We start from the raw sequence: 15,587 nt of genomic DNA, 5'->3' as shown, positions 1-15,587 counted from the left end.
TTAAGAGGATTTTGTTGTTGGTCGCATCAGAGGAACAGATGGGATGCACGTAGGTGGGGAAATGACTATTGAAACAGGAGGGCTACAGTGTGTTGAAGGGCATGGGTTTTTCAGGTAGCCAGGGACTTAATATTCTGGGGACTAGATTATATATCTGCTAGTGGACACAGTGGAAGCAGAAGCCAAAGCATATGGTCAGAAAGGGAGTCAACAGGCCACCAACCAAGAGGAACAATGTGGCAGCGAAAGAACCAAGGGGACATGAGAAGTGGAAAAAGTGGTTTTGAAGTCCCGACAGGCCTTAAGAAACTAAAAACCTCAGGTAATAAGGAAAGTCACTTGGAAATACTGATATTGTTACCTTGGTCTGGGAAGTGTATGAATGGGGAAGAGAATAAAGGAAACCACACCGAATGACCACCTCAGGCTTTCACCAATAGGCATGTGAGTAAAATGAGTCAAGGAAGTGAAAACCAGGTTACACCGTCAAGTCACAGAGGCAGGAAACCAATAAAAATGCTGAGATGGTAAAAAACCGACAGTAGATATTATCAGTGATGAGATACAAAGTGGGACCAACCACTCCCAGCATGTCTTTCAGTGTTTACCTTTGAACATTCCTATGCCCCGCCCCCTTTAAACTATTAGTTTCAGTAAAACAAAACAAAACAAAGCAAAACAAAAACAAAGCACAAGTTGCCTTGGTTATATTGGAACAAGGCCCCTCCTGTTGTGTTTTTGCTTCAATGTGTCGAGTTTGCCGAGTCACCTACAGGCCAAGCGTCTCTTCCTCTGGCTGTGGGTAGTTTTTGCCTCGTGTGGACCTCAGATTGTCTTGGAAATTCATGAGCTAATATTGATCTAGGCACGTAGAGTGCTGGATGAATCTAAGATGGTTTTACCAGCCTAACAATCTGTGGTATTTGTGGGTGACTCTCAAGTTGACAGACATTCTCGTCTGAGCTTTAAAATCAGTTCTGTGGCGTGTCAACAATTTTTGTAGGCATGCAATAAACCAAAACACGAATTAGAGAATCACATTTATGAATTTGATTATTGATTAGGAGAAAAGCAATCCAGTAAAATACAAAATAGCACACACAAAAACATAAAAAGCACAAAGAGGGAGCCATGCTTACCATTTCTTTAAGGTATATACTAAAAATAAACATAGTGGAGAGTTCTAGAAAGATCCATTTAGATCAGTGGTTCATATGCCTTTTTAGTTCATGCACCCCACTGACAACTGGATTTAATTAAACGTATAAGGATTCCCCTGTCCCCTCCTCAAAAAAAAAAAAGGTACATATAGAGATTCCCACAAGGGACATCCAGGCAACATAAATACATGAACGGGCCAAGTGTAGGCAATAAAGAATGGTGGTGCTTATGTCAAACTAGGAAGCAATGACAAGTTAAGGCAATAGAGAAGTACGAGGTCTGTGACACATTAGGACGCACATCCTTACCTAAAGTAAATTCAAATTCTAAATGATTTTTTAAAAACAGCACCCGCTAAATACAACACATGTGAGGCAAATTTGACCCCAGCCCCTCCAGTTTCCAATTCTAGGCTTTTTGTTATTGTCTGTAGACATGGGATGTTCTCATTTTTTGCCCTCAGGCGCGACAACAAGCTCAAATACGTCACCAAATGGCCGAGGACAGCAAAGCAGATTACTCATCGATTCTTCAGAAGTTCAACCATGAGCAGCGCGAGTATTATTACAGTCACATTCCCACTATATTTCAGGTAAGTGATTCAGGTCTCTCAGATGCGTCTTTCTTAGAAACACATGGCTTTAGAATCGTGTTTGCTGGGCTCAGGTTCTAAGAATTTATGTCATCCTAAATTTCCTCTCATTCAAGTCATTTCGTAAAGCACTCAGATCAAGCATTGACTCGCAATAAGGTAAAATACAATATTAATCTCAAGATTAATCAGTAGCCTTTGCACACTTCCTTGGTTTGCACGTACAGTCTTAGAACTGTGATGCTTAGATTAACATACTCTTTGCTAACAGGACCCTGCTGGTTACAAAAAAAAAAAAAGCCAACCTCTAGGACTGAAAGCAGCATTCATAGTTGTAGGATTTGAATAGGTGACAGTTCTGTCCTTTGAATTGTTTTTCTTTTGGCTCCTGCAGGTTGTCAAAAATGGCATGAGCAAAGATCTATCCATGTTCTCCCGCTTTGGGAATCGCTTACCACTTCAAGTCCAGTTGTAGGGAAAAAAAGAATATTTGCTTCATCGTGTTTCTACACACAGTAGGCACATTGCTCTCATCCCAGCCTGTGTCGGGTTGAGGCAGTTAAGCAAATACTGTGCTTTTGGTGCAAGTAAAGTAGTGGATCAGAGATGGAGGAAATGTTTGAAATCTAACACCAAACAGTGTTAATAATCAAACGACTTGAGTTTGCAGTTCTTACTGACATTGGAGTAGGACTGTGTAAAAAATACATTTAGGCGGCCTAAGAATTCATAAAATATGTGTACAGCTGGCCAAGGCCGAGGCACAGTAAACTTACAGGTGCTCTAACTCGACCCCTTTTTAGGCCCATGTCCCTTCTCGCCAAGTTATTCGAGGTAACAGTGCTGCTGAAAAACAACATCCTTAAATAACTGTGGGCCAAATTGATTTTATACAAAATCCAATGTTACAGAAAATACAAGAGATGGAGGAAAGGCGGATAGTGAGGATGGGAGAATCGATGAAGACCTATGCGGAGGCCGATCGGCAGGTGGTCCCAATCATCGGGAAATGCCTGGATGGAATCGTGAAGGCAGCTGAGTCCATTGATCAAAAAAATGTAAGTACTGTAGGTTGGACTATATTTGTAACTGTCCGTGGTCCCGTTATTTCTCCGCCCCCTTCCAGAACACTAAAAGGGGTTATCTCATTCAGTCTTCTCCTGATAGGCCTGATTTAAGTTTTTAAATCACACGATTACTTCCACATTCAAACGGGCTTGTTTTGTAAGGTGAGTTTCCATTGATACCAGGTGATCCTATTTTCACTAGATGCGGTGAAGGTTGTAATCACTGGGAGTGTCAGGATTGGGAAGTGAACCCGCTAGTGTAGGTTTAGCTTCAGGTGACAAGCATGGTCCTGTCTTGCCCAAGGCGGTTTATTTTTCCTCTCAGGTAGAAGATGTGTACAAGCAGCGAGTCCCGTCTTGGCATGAGTGGGTGGTCCCTAAGTCCTTACGGACCCTGACTCCCCCCAGTTCACAGCTCTTGATGATGTCACCTTCAAACTCAGTATGGCTTCTGGAACTCCAACCATCACATCCAAATTCCAGAAAGCAGAGTATGGATGGAGAAGAGCCCATGCCATCCCTTTAAGAGACTTCCTAAAACTGTACACTGTACTTCTTCCAGCATCTCAGAGCTCTCAGAGATCAGGCGTAGTCAGGTGGCCACCTCCTGCGACACAGAAGGCTGGGGAGTGAAACCTGGTAGCTGGGTGGCAATCAATGTGCCCAACTTAAAACCAGGTTCTTGTTACTAAGAAGGAAGGGTGAGTGGTTATTGAAAGATGATTGGCAGTCTGTGACACACCGACACATTATTAGCTAACATATGGCAAGCTGAAATGCGGGCTCATGTTAAGAAATTGAAATCTTTCCAAATGATCTTTATTTTTATAGTACTGTATTTTTCAAGGGAATTGCTTAATAATGGCCCAAGTTTTCTGCTTTTAGCAAAGTTGTTCTTAATGAATATTTGTGTCTCCAGATGTAGAAAAATGGTTCTTGAAAGTATCTTTAAAAATCTCAATTAGACATATAGTTTTGCAAATTATACTTATTCTTCCTAATGATCAGACTATTACTGGAAAAAATCTATCATCAATCAATGTAACGTCCTTAGAATAACATCGATATGCAGTGCACAGGATTCACTGTGTAAGAAGTATTTCCATGTGTGTGAATGTATTTGTGTGTGATGGGTGTCATTTCAGGATTCACAGCTGGTAATAGAAGCTTATAAGTCAGGCTTTGAGCCTCCCGGAGACATTGAATTTGAGGATTACACTCAGCCAATGAAACGCACCATATCCGAGAACAGCCTTTCAAATTCCAGAGGAGAAGGCAAAGCAGAGCTCAAATTTGGTGGCAAATCCAAAGGAAAGTTATGGCCGTTCATCAAAAAAAATAAGGTACTAATCGTTGGTATCCAGTGTGAAATGAGTTTCATAAAGTGTGCAGATTTTGACTTTATCTTTTAGTCTTCAAAAAGCTAAGATTTTAAATCTACAGTTTCAGAATGCAAAAAAACAAAAAAAACTAGTGTGCTATTTTATTTTAAAACTGTATTTCTCTTTGGTGGTAGTACCTTTGCCATGGCCATTTGTCTGATTTCAGATGCATTGTCACCTGTACCCTGTCACCCACACTAACCGATTACTGACCTCTTGGCCGTTTCCCATCATGCCTTTCACTCCCGAGTCCCCCAGACTGCTGGTTACCTCAGTGGGGAAAAGGGATCATGCGCGAAGTTTCTATAACCACTGATCAGCATATCTAATTGAGATTGTTTCCATGGGTTAATAACTTGGCTTTGAATTCATGTTAACATGTGGATCCATGAACATTTTTCGTTTTCTTTTTATAGTGTGATACGTAGGTGCATGACGGCATTAACCTGGCATAAAATATGAGCGAGGCGACATTACTGCTTTACCCTCAGAATAATTGCATATTTAATTTTAAAAGACTGTCTTCCTATTTTCACAACCCTAGCATTTAAGGTCTTGCATTTTCTCCCATCAAGCTGTGAGAGTTTAGGTGGTTTCGAAAGATTGACCCTTCTGGCTTAAACTGGTTTAGAGTAACTGATTAGAACTATAATTTGCATGTGAAAGTCTGCATGAGCTGCTTGTCAAATATTTCTTGCTATTCTTCTGTTGCACTACTTACTAAAACTCCCACTCTCATCATATTCTTCGTCCGACATACTCTCCATGTTTTCTTTTGGACCATGCGTAAATATGTAATTGTTTGTGTTTGACTTGCTTTGGATTTCAAATATTATTTGATGCTCATTTTTGTTTTGTGTCTTATCTTCTTGTTTCTGGTTTTTACTCTGTCACTGCTCCATCTCTTATACGTAGCTTATGTCCCTTTTAACATCCCCCCATCAGCCTCCCCCTCCCCCCCCTGCCTCTGCCTCACCCTCTGCTGTTCCCAACGGCCCCCAGTCTCCCAAGCAGCAAAAGGAACCCCTCTCCCATCGCTTCAACGAGTTCATGACCTCCAAACCCAAAATCCACTGCTTCAGGAGCCTAAAGCGAGGGGTAAGTTCTGCTCGGGAAGCCTGTCTCTCTCGCGCTTTGGTTGCCTGTTTTGTTCTGCATAACTTATTTTGTTTGTGAATGAATCCATTGTGTTTTCCCATAACATAAAACACTAAGAATTTGTGACGTATAGTTAGAAAAAGAAGGACAGAAAGAGGAAAGCAGAAAGGAAGCAGGATGGGGGGAGAGAGAGAGAGAGAGAGAGAGAACCAGCCAGCCCAGAGCTCTTTTTGTCTTTAGTACATTTCGAAAGGACTTTTCTCCACTTCCCTTTTAAAACTTCTAAGTCATTAATATTTTACCTTGATTTTGCCAAAACAGGAAACTTAGATTCAGTTTCTAAAGTTAATGACATATGAGATGAGGAATTGGAAGTCAGTGTATAGTCAGAAGCTATTTGCTTCATAATTACTGAAGCAATGTGAGTGTCATGAAGACACTTGTCTCTGAGCTGTGCCTCAGGTTTCAGAGGGGAAATGCGGGTTACAGTGGTTTCTTTAGCTCTCCTGGTGAACTTGTAAGGTGTTGATAAAAATTCTGATAACATATCCAACTGGAAAAGGCCTGATGCAGTAATTTCTCTTTAAAGAATGAAATAATAACGGCAGCTGACGTTTATTGAGTGCTTATTATATGCCAGATTGGGTGCTCCTTTACTTTTTTCAACTTAAGAACTGAGGTACTAAGGTTCCTTATTTCACTGATAAGAAAACTGAGGGATAAACAGATGAAGTTAGGAAGATGGACGGCCAGGAGGTAAAGCCAGGGAGCCTGTTCCTATGGTCTGAGATTCTGTGACATCCACATTGAGGGAGAATCTGTCATGATATGGTTGACTCGTAAGTGGATGTCATTTAGACTCAGGTGGGCCATTCTAATTGCGACTGCATGTGCTTAAGTCACAGCCTTTTATGCAGTTGCTCCAGGAACCCAAAGTAGATAGCAGTTTGATAAAAGATTGTAATAAAGTAATAGCTCGCGTCCTGACTAAATCTAAATGGTCAGTCTAGTCTAGGCTGTCCCAAAATATTGTTGATAATGAATAAGGAAGTGTGACTATCAAGAGGAAATAAACATTTAGTGCCTTTAGTACACCCAGTAAGTGCTTCCTGTGTCCTGTCCTGTAGCAAGACAGCTATAGTGGGATGTGTGCTTCCACAAACGTAATTTCTGCTCTTCCCTGCTTCTGTGGAAAAAGGAATGTAAATATCTAATAGACAATTAAGTTGTTCTGTTTTACAATAAGAGACAAAAGCCCCCATTACTTTATATGCAGAGTTCCTGTGATAAGGGAATCTCAAAGTTTTATGCAAAGAATACAGTTGGTAGAACTGTCTTGTTTTAAAGTTACCCAGCCTGTCAGGTTAGGAATTAGAAAATTAATTTCTAAGAAATTTCAAGGCAGCCATCGTTAGAAGTCAGAGTATAGCTTCCAAAGTGGATGGTGGGTCGCGTTGAGCTCTATCCTTAGATCTCGATTCTGCTGGCTTCTAGAACTGCCCATCCATCTCCAGTTGTTCTTTGAAGAAATTCCAACAGATGACCAGGTGTTTTTGCTGGACTGTAAAGTTTCATTTTAACTGTAAACCAGTTAACCCATCTCTGCCACTTCCAAAAGCTTTGCGGAGCACTCATTTATTATATTTATAATGAATATCTCTGTCTTGTCTTTTGGAATCTCATGACGAAAGATGTTGACTATTCATGATTGTTTGCCATTTGTTTCTATCGTTATTCCATTCTTCCCTCAACATCACAGTCTGTTGGTTGCAAGTGGTTTTTGAATCTGTGTTTCATGGTATTCTCTAAATGTTTAGGAAAAAACCAAGGAATGTCAGTAATCAATAAGTATAAGAAAAAGATGGCAAGAAAAACATATAACACTTAAAAACAAAAAGCAGTGAAATGGGAAACTGGTTATTTTGATAAAGAAACTCTCCGCCCCTTTTTTTTTTTTACCATGATTAGCAAAATGAATTTTATTTCTTACATCTCAAATCTATGTTCAGGAAACCTGTTAAAAAACATTTCTAAACAGTGAGTGTGTTTTCTTTTGCATACACACAAGTACCCATTAAAAACATTAGTAAGTAAATAGAAACATAGTTTTGCTTCCCTTATGTTAGTTGGGGTCAGATTTGATGTCCTTCCCTTCAGGAAGTGGCAGTGCAAAAATAAAAAGGAAATACATTATAGAAGTAAGATTAGGAAGTTCAAAACAAAAAATTAATCTCAAGTTTGGGGAAATAAATTTGATTGTAAAGCAATTTCAAAGTGGAAGATACATGGTTTACTGTATCCATGACTAAAATGATACAGTTCTTGCTATTATTTTATTTATTCTACTTTTTATCTTTAAGGCTATTATGCCAAAGATAGGAAAAATATCCTAGGAAAATAACAACTCTGTGATTTTAGTATGTCTTCAAATTTATCATGTTTGCAGTTTTCAGATCCAGATTTCAATAATGTGTTTCTATCAGCAGAATGTGTAAATCTTGTGCAAACATTTCTTAGCTGATTTTATTTCTAAATAATTGAACAGGATACAATAATTTTTGTTGTACATCGTTGACAGTTACAAGAAAATCCTGTTTCACTGAACATCGTTAAAGACTGGTATACCATTTGAACGTTATTAACCACTATTTCGTATTTCATCTTTACACTAGATAGTATGTTGTCAGTTTACAATTTACAAAGTGTAACTTTATTGTCTTAAATTAGGATTTATTTTTCTGGTCTGAGCCAGGGACTCCAAATCTAAAATATAGATATATTTGCCCCAGGTTTTAGAGTTCATTGTATGGAAAAAAATGCCATCCAAGTTGATCAAAGATTTTGGAAATCTTTACCAATTGTTTGTCAGCTGTTACAATCTTCTGGATACTTTTATTCATTGTTTCTTGTTCTCTTGCTGATTATTGGCAGACTCAGTCTTTCTGTTTTCACAAAGAACTCATGAAGAGGACGATAGGGAAACCCACGTATGCTTTTGAAGCTAGGGAATATGTTGTAAGTTCACCTGTGATGGCCAGGTCGTACCGTCACGGCACAGGCACTAACCCCATTGACATCACCAAGACTGGGGACCCCGATGCATTCTGTTATTCTGCCACTTGAGAATTGAAGTTCTCAATTGAGAGACCCCACCACCACCACTACCGGAGAAAAAGCCTAATTGTATAAATTCAATCACAGGCTATTTCATCCGGAAAACTTGCATGAAAAAAGGAACCAAACTTCCCTCTGACAGTCAAACTGCCTAAAAATGTCAGTAAGCGGAGCTTGGTTTTTCCCCCTTTTCATTGATGGTGACTACCATCTGAGATGATGCCACTGGGTAGGATTTGATGGCAGAATTTCCCCATAAAACGCAGCTGCGGAGCATGGTCATGGGACGATGACGCTCTTACAGACAGCAGTTGTGTAGCACGGTCACCCCGGCCCACGCTTATAACAGATGGATCCCTACGGGAGTTACGCCATAACCCTCGGAGAACCAAAACAAATCCGTGAAGCGTGAGCAAGGTCAGAGAGGACCAACGACACATTGCTTATATATTTATTTTCACTGTCCCCTTTCTTTGTACTTGAGGTTAGTACCTGTGACTGCCCAATAACACATGGATCCGCTAGCTCTGTGTCCCCTCATGTGTTATTGACACTTGTGGCTCCCAAGGTCCCATAATTGTCGCCTGAAACTGACAGCTTTGTAGTTCTTCAGGTGTCTCACAGCGCACCTCATGCAGCCTTTAAAATATGCTCTTAGCAGATGATTCAGTGTCTAATGTGAAATGATCTAACTGGCTGGCCTGCAACTTAAGACCGAGAACCAGTTTATAACCATGAAAAGGAATACCGTATGCCGTGATGGTTCCGCTGGCAAGTCATCCATCACTGTCCACTTCAGAAAATGGAATTTGTCTGAGAATTTGGTATTTCCTATTTCTATTGGGATTTACTCCCAATCCTAATGACTTCTTATTATTATGAAGTGGTAATATTCCTAGGCTGTTTGTTTTGATATTAGAATTCTGTTTTTGTTTGTGTTTCTTTTTTTTCTTTTTTTTTAAAGAAAGAATATGTAACTTTAAATAACGGAAGCAGACAAATACAGAGCAGATAACGGACCAAGTTCAAATCTCGGTCCTTTGAATTAGCGACATTTAGACGATAATGTATGAGAAAACATTTTCATATGGCACTGTGCTTTGTAGGGAAGGTGTTGGCAAAGTTTTCTGCTGTGCACCATTAAATGTTGTCTGTAAAGAGCTCAAATTGTGATGAATGGATCTGTGCTAAAGTTCACAGGAGGGGCGCAAGGAGCTAAGTCATGAATGTGACTGGTTGGACCCTTTTTCCCCAAAGGTTTAGTCTTGCTACTTTCCTTAAAAGTCTCCTGTTTCTTCATAGAGACAATTTCTTTAAAAGCTTAATGCCTATTTACAAAAATGTGTCAACTTTGAGTTAATCTTAAGAATGAGATTTTCTAAATATGGTTCAGGAATTTTGAACACCCTCTGTCCCCCCGCTTTAAAATCAAATGGCACATATGTTCTGCTACACTTTGTCCCAACATAGTTTGGGATCCTATTATCAGTTAGCTGAACTTTTAGGATCGATAACAGCTAAGTAAATATGCACTGAGCTCTCAAAATACCGCATTGAAGTCGTAGAGCAGGTCTCACCTCTTCATGAAGGACCAAATGTTTGGGTTTGGTTTCTTTCCCCTCATTTTGATCTGTTTTGGGTCCAGTAAACACTGTACCTTCACTAGCTGTAAGGCCCAACAGGATTATAGCCGCTGTCTGTGTCCTGAGACCGTTGACTATATCCCAGAGCTGACTTTCAAGAGCAGGAATTAACTCCTGTTAATTCCCCCAAATGCTACATAAGCCCCGCGGATGGGGCTTGTAGGCCATGGAAAGCCTCCAAAGACCCTTCCACAGAGCAGGAAGTGGAGTGTGCTGCTCAGGTGGGGGAGAGCATTGTCCTTCTGCCTCCAGCGGGGCACTGAAGGACTTTCTGGCCCCTGGAGGTAGCTCACCTGCTCACCAGTTTGAGAATTTGCCTCAATGCCTCCAAGAAATGCCAGTGTTCACATATATCAGATTTCCTTGATGTCAAAATATGACTTGTCGGGGCGGCCGGTTAGCTCAGTTGGTTAGAGCGCAGTGCTCTTAACAAGGTTCCCAGTTCGATCCCCACATGGGCCACCATGAGCTGCGCCCTCCACAACTAGATTGAAACAACTACTTGACTTGGAGCTGATGGATCCTGGAAAAACACACTTAAATAAGTAAAAAGTTTTTTAAAAACATTGACTTGTCTGTGGTGGAAGTAATCGCTTTTCAGACTCTTTTAGTCTGTGTAAAACTTTCCGTGGCAAATTTGGTGAACTAAAGGCCACGTGATTATTTTTGTCTTTTATCATCATCGTATGTCGCCGACTACAAACTTAGCCCAGTTGATATCCAGGCTGATGGGACCCTATAGAACTGACACCAGAAACTCTCCTCTGTCTTCATTCTTTGCTTTGGCGGCATACGTGGCCGCTACAGAAAGGTTTTGGTGGGTATCAGCCCCTCTCGTGAACTTTTGCACAGATCCGCTCCAAGTCATTTTCACAAAGCGACAGGTGAATTTATGTGTTATGCTAATGCGGTGGAGATGACCGAGTTCTTCTTCTGATGTGTTGTTTCTCTCTCTCTCTCTGTTTCCCGTTACCCTCCTTCAATTTTTACGCGAAGCTTTCTCTCAAGCTGGTAAGCACAATTGTTCCATGCATGTCCTCAATCGAATCAGGTTTCTTGGTGTGTGTTTTGTGGGTGCTATGCCATGTGCAGCCTATCTTCAAAGTTAACTGTCGACTTGTCTTTCTCTTCTGTGTGCTTTTGTTGCTGTTTCTTTTCCAAAGCTTGGAAATACAAAGGTCGAGACTCTGCTAGAGGCGATCTGAATCTTTCAAGTTGCTAAGAAAATTAACGCTTAACTCATGATTTGATTTTCTATATTATCGGGGCCTTAAGAGGATGATAAATGTGGGTCAACTTTATTGAAATATGAAGATAAATATTAACTATTGGGAAGTTGACTTATTGGGTCATTTTGAATTAAAGTGAATTTAAAAGTGGAAAGATGCTCCTTCCCAGGAGCCACAGAGCAGGTGACAAACCCTGGGAACCCAAAGGAGACAGGTGGCAACAATGCCAGCCCCAAACTCGGGTCTAAGGCAGCCTGCAAGAACTGCCACCCATGAAATCTTGAAGGTGCTACATAAACACATGGGTGCCTGTGCATAGCGGATTCAAGGAATCACAAAACGATTTTCTGGCCAGGGTAAAAGAGCCTCCTAAGCCTTTCTAAAACGATTTACTTAGTGTTTTGTGTTGTTTCTACTTAATTGTAGAGCCTTAGTAAACAGACTAATTGTTACATTTATTAAAAGACACTCTTAACCAACATAACCCATAACTATACTTCCGATATGTGTAAGTTACATAGTATTCTCCAACTATAGCTGAGGATATCCTGACATTATGGACAATGATAAATGGTGACAATTCAACCAGGTACGAGACCATCACTTTAGGAACTGCGGTTGATGACGTAGGATTCTATTTTCCAGTTAATCTTACACATAACACATGTGTAAGTATATACATACCCACATACACAGAATTATTTCAACCTGACAGTATTTGGCAACTGACGCAACCCTTCAAAAAACAAATATTTTATTTAATTTAACATTTCTGAGACTGCCATAAAGCCCCGTGATGCGTCCTTGGTTAAGGATTCTACAAGAAGGAAAGATCTAGATGCTTAAATGAGCTGCATTCCTCAGCGCTATGAATCTGGGAGAAACTAGGATTCTCTCGGGTGCCAGGGTCTCTTTCTTGCCCTTTATTTGTTCTTTTGCTGAGGTGTTAGCAGCAAAGATAATATCACTGGCAGTCTTTCTCTTTGAGACACAAATCATTTTACCAACCTGGTATTGAATTGTTGCTTTTACCATTACTTCGAAGCTAATAAAGAAGTGGAGTGTCACAGAGGGGGTTTGGGTGTAAAAACAGTAAAATCTGGAGAAACAGCTTATGCTTCTGCCTTTTGGGGGAGGGGGTCGCGCAGAAGCACGTGCTCGATTCCAGAAGCTGTAGAACAAGATCCTCGTAGAGCCAAAGCCAGTTAAGATGTACATCTACGTGTGTGACCCCCTTGTCCAATCCCAACGCCACCTGGTTCTTTGGGACCTGGGCTGCTCCAAAGATTGCAGAAAATCTGTTATGACTCAAAGCTATAAACATAAAATTCCTTCATGGCAAAATGACTCATAGGTCAGAGTATTGTTTGAAGAAATTCAAGCTTCCAAAGGCTAATTGGACAAAATGACCGTTTACGGTACTTCTGGAAACTTTACGTTTCTTTGGCTCTAGAAGAAGCTGTTAGCCTGAATCTTCATGGGCAACGTGAAGTTTGTTGGAGGCATGGTTATCGAGATTCATTTTCAAATAACAACACAGAAACATAGACCATCTATCTATAGAGACCTAACTGGTCAATCAGACTGACTCCTGGTCTATTTATTATATAATTCATTTCGTTTCTATAAATCATCAGGGTTGCATTTTGTTGTTGTTGTTTGGGGTAGTAAGTCCTAAGTACAGTGTGTTTTATTTACAGACTTCTTTGCAGCGTTTATCCACCAGTGCAAACTTTACACCTGTTTACAGTCTAGACCTGCATCGTCCGATGTGGAAGTCACTCACCACATGTGGCGATTTAAATTTTAGCTAATTAACATGAAATAACATTTTAAAATCCAGTTCTACAGTTGCACCAGCCTCATTTCAAATGCTCAGTAGCCATGTGCAGCCACCGTGCAGATACGAGAACATTTCCATCATTGTAGCAAGTTCTTTCGGACTCAGAGCATATAGTAAGCCTCAGCAAATGTTAACAAATCAACACTGAGAGCTTCCTAGATTTCCTGACTTCTGAGGCCATGCATCTCACACTGTGTTTTGCCGATTCCAGCATGAAGGAACAAAATGAAACAAAACCTCGGTTCTAGAAAACGTGCTCATGTGTGTTCAGTGAACTTAGCATGCGAACAAACTACTGAGCTTTCAGCAAATTGAAAAGCACATGGTTCAGGTCTTATAACACAACAGTTTATGGCCAAGAAAAAACACATCTGATTTCTTCTGATATTGAAGATTAGTTTGTTTCATCCTCGTTTTAGAGACAAATTGAATTTCCTTGGTGTGGCACGAGGGCAAAGTCACTTCCATTCTGGTTTCGCTCATATCTTAGCGCCACACACACACACACACACACACACACGCACGCATGCACGCACGCACGCACATCTTTGAGGACTCTGGCTGACAGGTCTTTGTGTGGCCCTGGTAGTGAACTATGTGCCGAATCCCACACTTCCAGCACAGCACCCTAGGAGCTTCCATCACAAGCCCCCGTGTAAACCACTTGGCAGACTCAGCACAATTTTGAAAAGACATTATCCGAGTCCCTTCTTTTCCACCCACTCCCCACGCCAGTCTTGCCTGAGTTTCATTGGTTCCAAAGTAAAATCTCTTTTCTAAATTCCCTGGCTTACCCCTGGTTCTTGACTAAATTTCTCTTTATGAAAACAGCCTCGTGTAAGTAAAAGTACTTGATCACACAGCTTCTAACAAGTGAGCAGATGTGAAAGCCTAGACACCCCCCGTGGTATTTTCTCCTTCAATCGCCTGCTCAGGAAAGGCAGCCGTTGTTTTGGAAAGGGAATCAGGATAGCAAAATGCACTTCTCATGGGTTAAACGCAGCGGAGGTTGACTCCACACGCTGCAGGAAGTTGATGACGAGGCGGGGGAGGGCATCTTATATGAATTTTTGGAGATTACCCTAAAGCTGTCAAAAAGAAGTGACCAGACTTTTGAAGGCAGCAGGGGAAGAGTACATGAAGGGGAGGGGAAGGAACTATTTTTCAAATGTCCTTTCACCCTTATTCTCTGAGGAACTAGATGTCCCATCTGTCACTTCACGGGGGATGGAAACTTCTGGCCTCAGCCTGTGCAGAGACAGGAAGGAATAACTCAGACTAGGGGGGAAACGCAGCACCTTTCACGTGGTACAGTCGATGGGGACACTTATCACTGTTTTACAGAGAAAACTTAAAACGTCCTTAAAACTTCAGTGTCGCCACCGACGCTGGCAGTAATGTGGAGGCTCGGTCTCAAACTGCGTTTCTCACCCGTTCTCCCCGGAGTCTGAAGTGTTTCTTCCTCTCTCCCCCCCTGTAGCATTGCTCTCGCCTTCTCGGAGGCAGCTCGGCCGGCGCCGGTGGGCCGTGAAGTGGTTGTGGGGCCTGTGTAGCTTGCATGGCCTGATTCTGCCTCTCAGCGGGTGTTGTGGGAAAGCGCTGGATTGATTTCACAAACACGTGCAGACGTCTGCACGCCCTGGTGTCTGGGGACCCTTTCCTGCAGGCCTTCTCCCATATCTTTTGGCAAGGAGGGCCATAGGGTGTTCTGGCTTATTTCTGTTTGCATCCACAGGGTGCAGCACCAGAGGATTTCAGCAACCTCCCACCTGAACAGAGAAGGAAAAAGCTCCAACAGAAAGTCGATGAATTAAACAAAGACATTCAAAAGGAGATGGATCAAAGGTAGAGTGAGTCAAAATGGCTCCTGAAGAAATTCAGGTTCTGTTTGGAAAGATGGGAACTCCAAAGCTACATTTGAATATAAGTGCTTGTTTCCACTCTGTGTTGTGTCATACACATTCTGCAGGATCGCTTTATTCCCATCTGGGAGGGTTCTTCTAACAAGTGGGTTTTCTTCTGTGTTTTGGTAACAAAATGCATGTGGTTCTGTCTTTTATCCTGAGTATTAGGTGAGTGTTTTTGAACAGATGTGGAAGAGAAAAGCGGCCCAACTCCCACCCTCTCTCTTGCCCCTGTATTTTAGCTTTGGGTCCAAAATGTACTTCTCCTTCTATTGGAGGATAAGTCACAATCAGCCTTCCCATAGTTTCTCATGTCTTCTTATCTTTTTATAGAACGTATTGATGGTGTCTAGAAAACAGATCGCGGTGCCTTATTAAACACACCACCAGCCGTTAGAGTGTCAGTGTTTGCTTGCTCTGAGGGGTGTCTGCATGAGGCTCCCACTGCGGGGCCTCCCAGTTTTCTGAGCTGCTTTGTAAGTTTGATCCTAAGGATGCTAGGTTGGTGCACATGCAAAAAAAAAAAAAAGTCAGGAAAGGTTTGCTATCTCTTT

At 41.4% G+C, this 15,587-nt stretch overlaps 1 protein-coding gene across 22 annotated transcripts in view; it reads left to right on the top strand.

Annotated features, from left to right (window-relative positions):
- FNBP1 (formin binding protein 1) overlaps positions 1 to 15,587 on the top strand; it is a 114,508-nt gene that overhangs the window by 84,892 nt on the left and 14,029 nt on the right. For 4 of the 22 annotated variants that reach the window (XM_074331174.1, XM_019728832.2, XM_074331181.1 and 1 more), the window contains exons 7-13: positions 1,625 to 1,753; positions 2,665 to 2,811; positions 3,966 to 4,163; positions 5,118 to 5,300; positions 8,232 to 8,315; positions 11,054 to 11,068; positions 14,865 to 14,974. In XM_074331174.1, coding sequence (XP_074187275.1) covers positions 1,625 to 1,753; positions 2,665 to 2,811; positions 3,966 to 4,163; positions 5,118 to 5,300; positions 8,232 to 8,315; positions 11,054 to 11,068; positions 14,865 to 14,974 — 866 coding nt within the window. The remainder of the gene's footprint in view (positions 1 to 1,624; positions 1,754 to 2,664; positions 2,812 to 3,965; positions 4,164 to 5,117; positions 5,301 to 8,231; positions 8,316 to 11,053; positions 11,069 to 14,864; positions 14,975 to 15,587) is intronic. The other 18 variants (XM_074331177.1, XM_074331178.1, XM_019728839.2 and 15 more) reach the window with 10 other exon arrangements.

This window comes from Rhinolophus sinicus, linkage group LG04, assembly GCF_036562045.2.
Source record: "Rhinolophus sinicus isolate RSC01 linkage group LG04, ASM3656204v1, whole genome shotgun sequence".
Classification (NCBI taxonomy): domain Eukaryota; kingdom Metazoa; phylum Chordata; class Mammalia; order Chiroptera; family Rhinolophidae; genus Rhinolophus; species Rhinolophus sinicus.
This window is presented reverse-complemented; position numbering and strand designations above follow the sequence as displayed.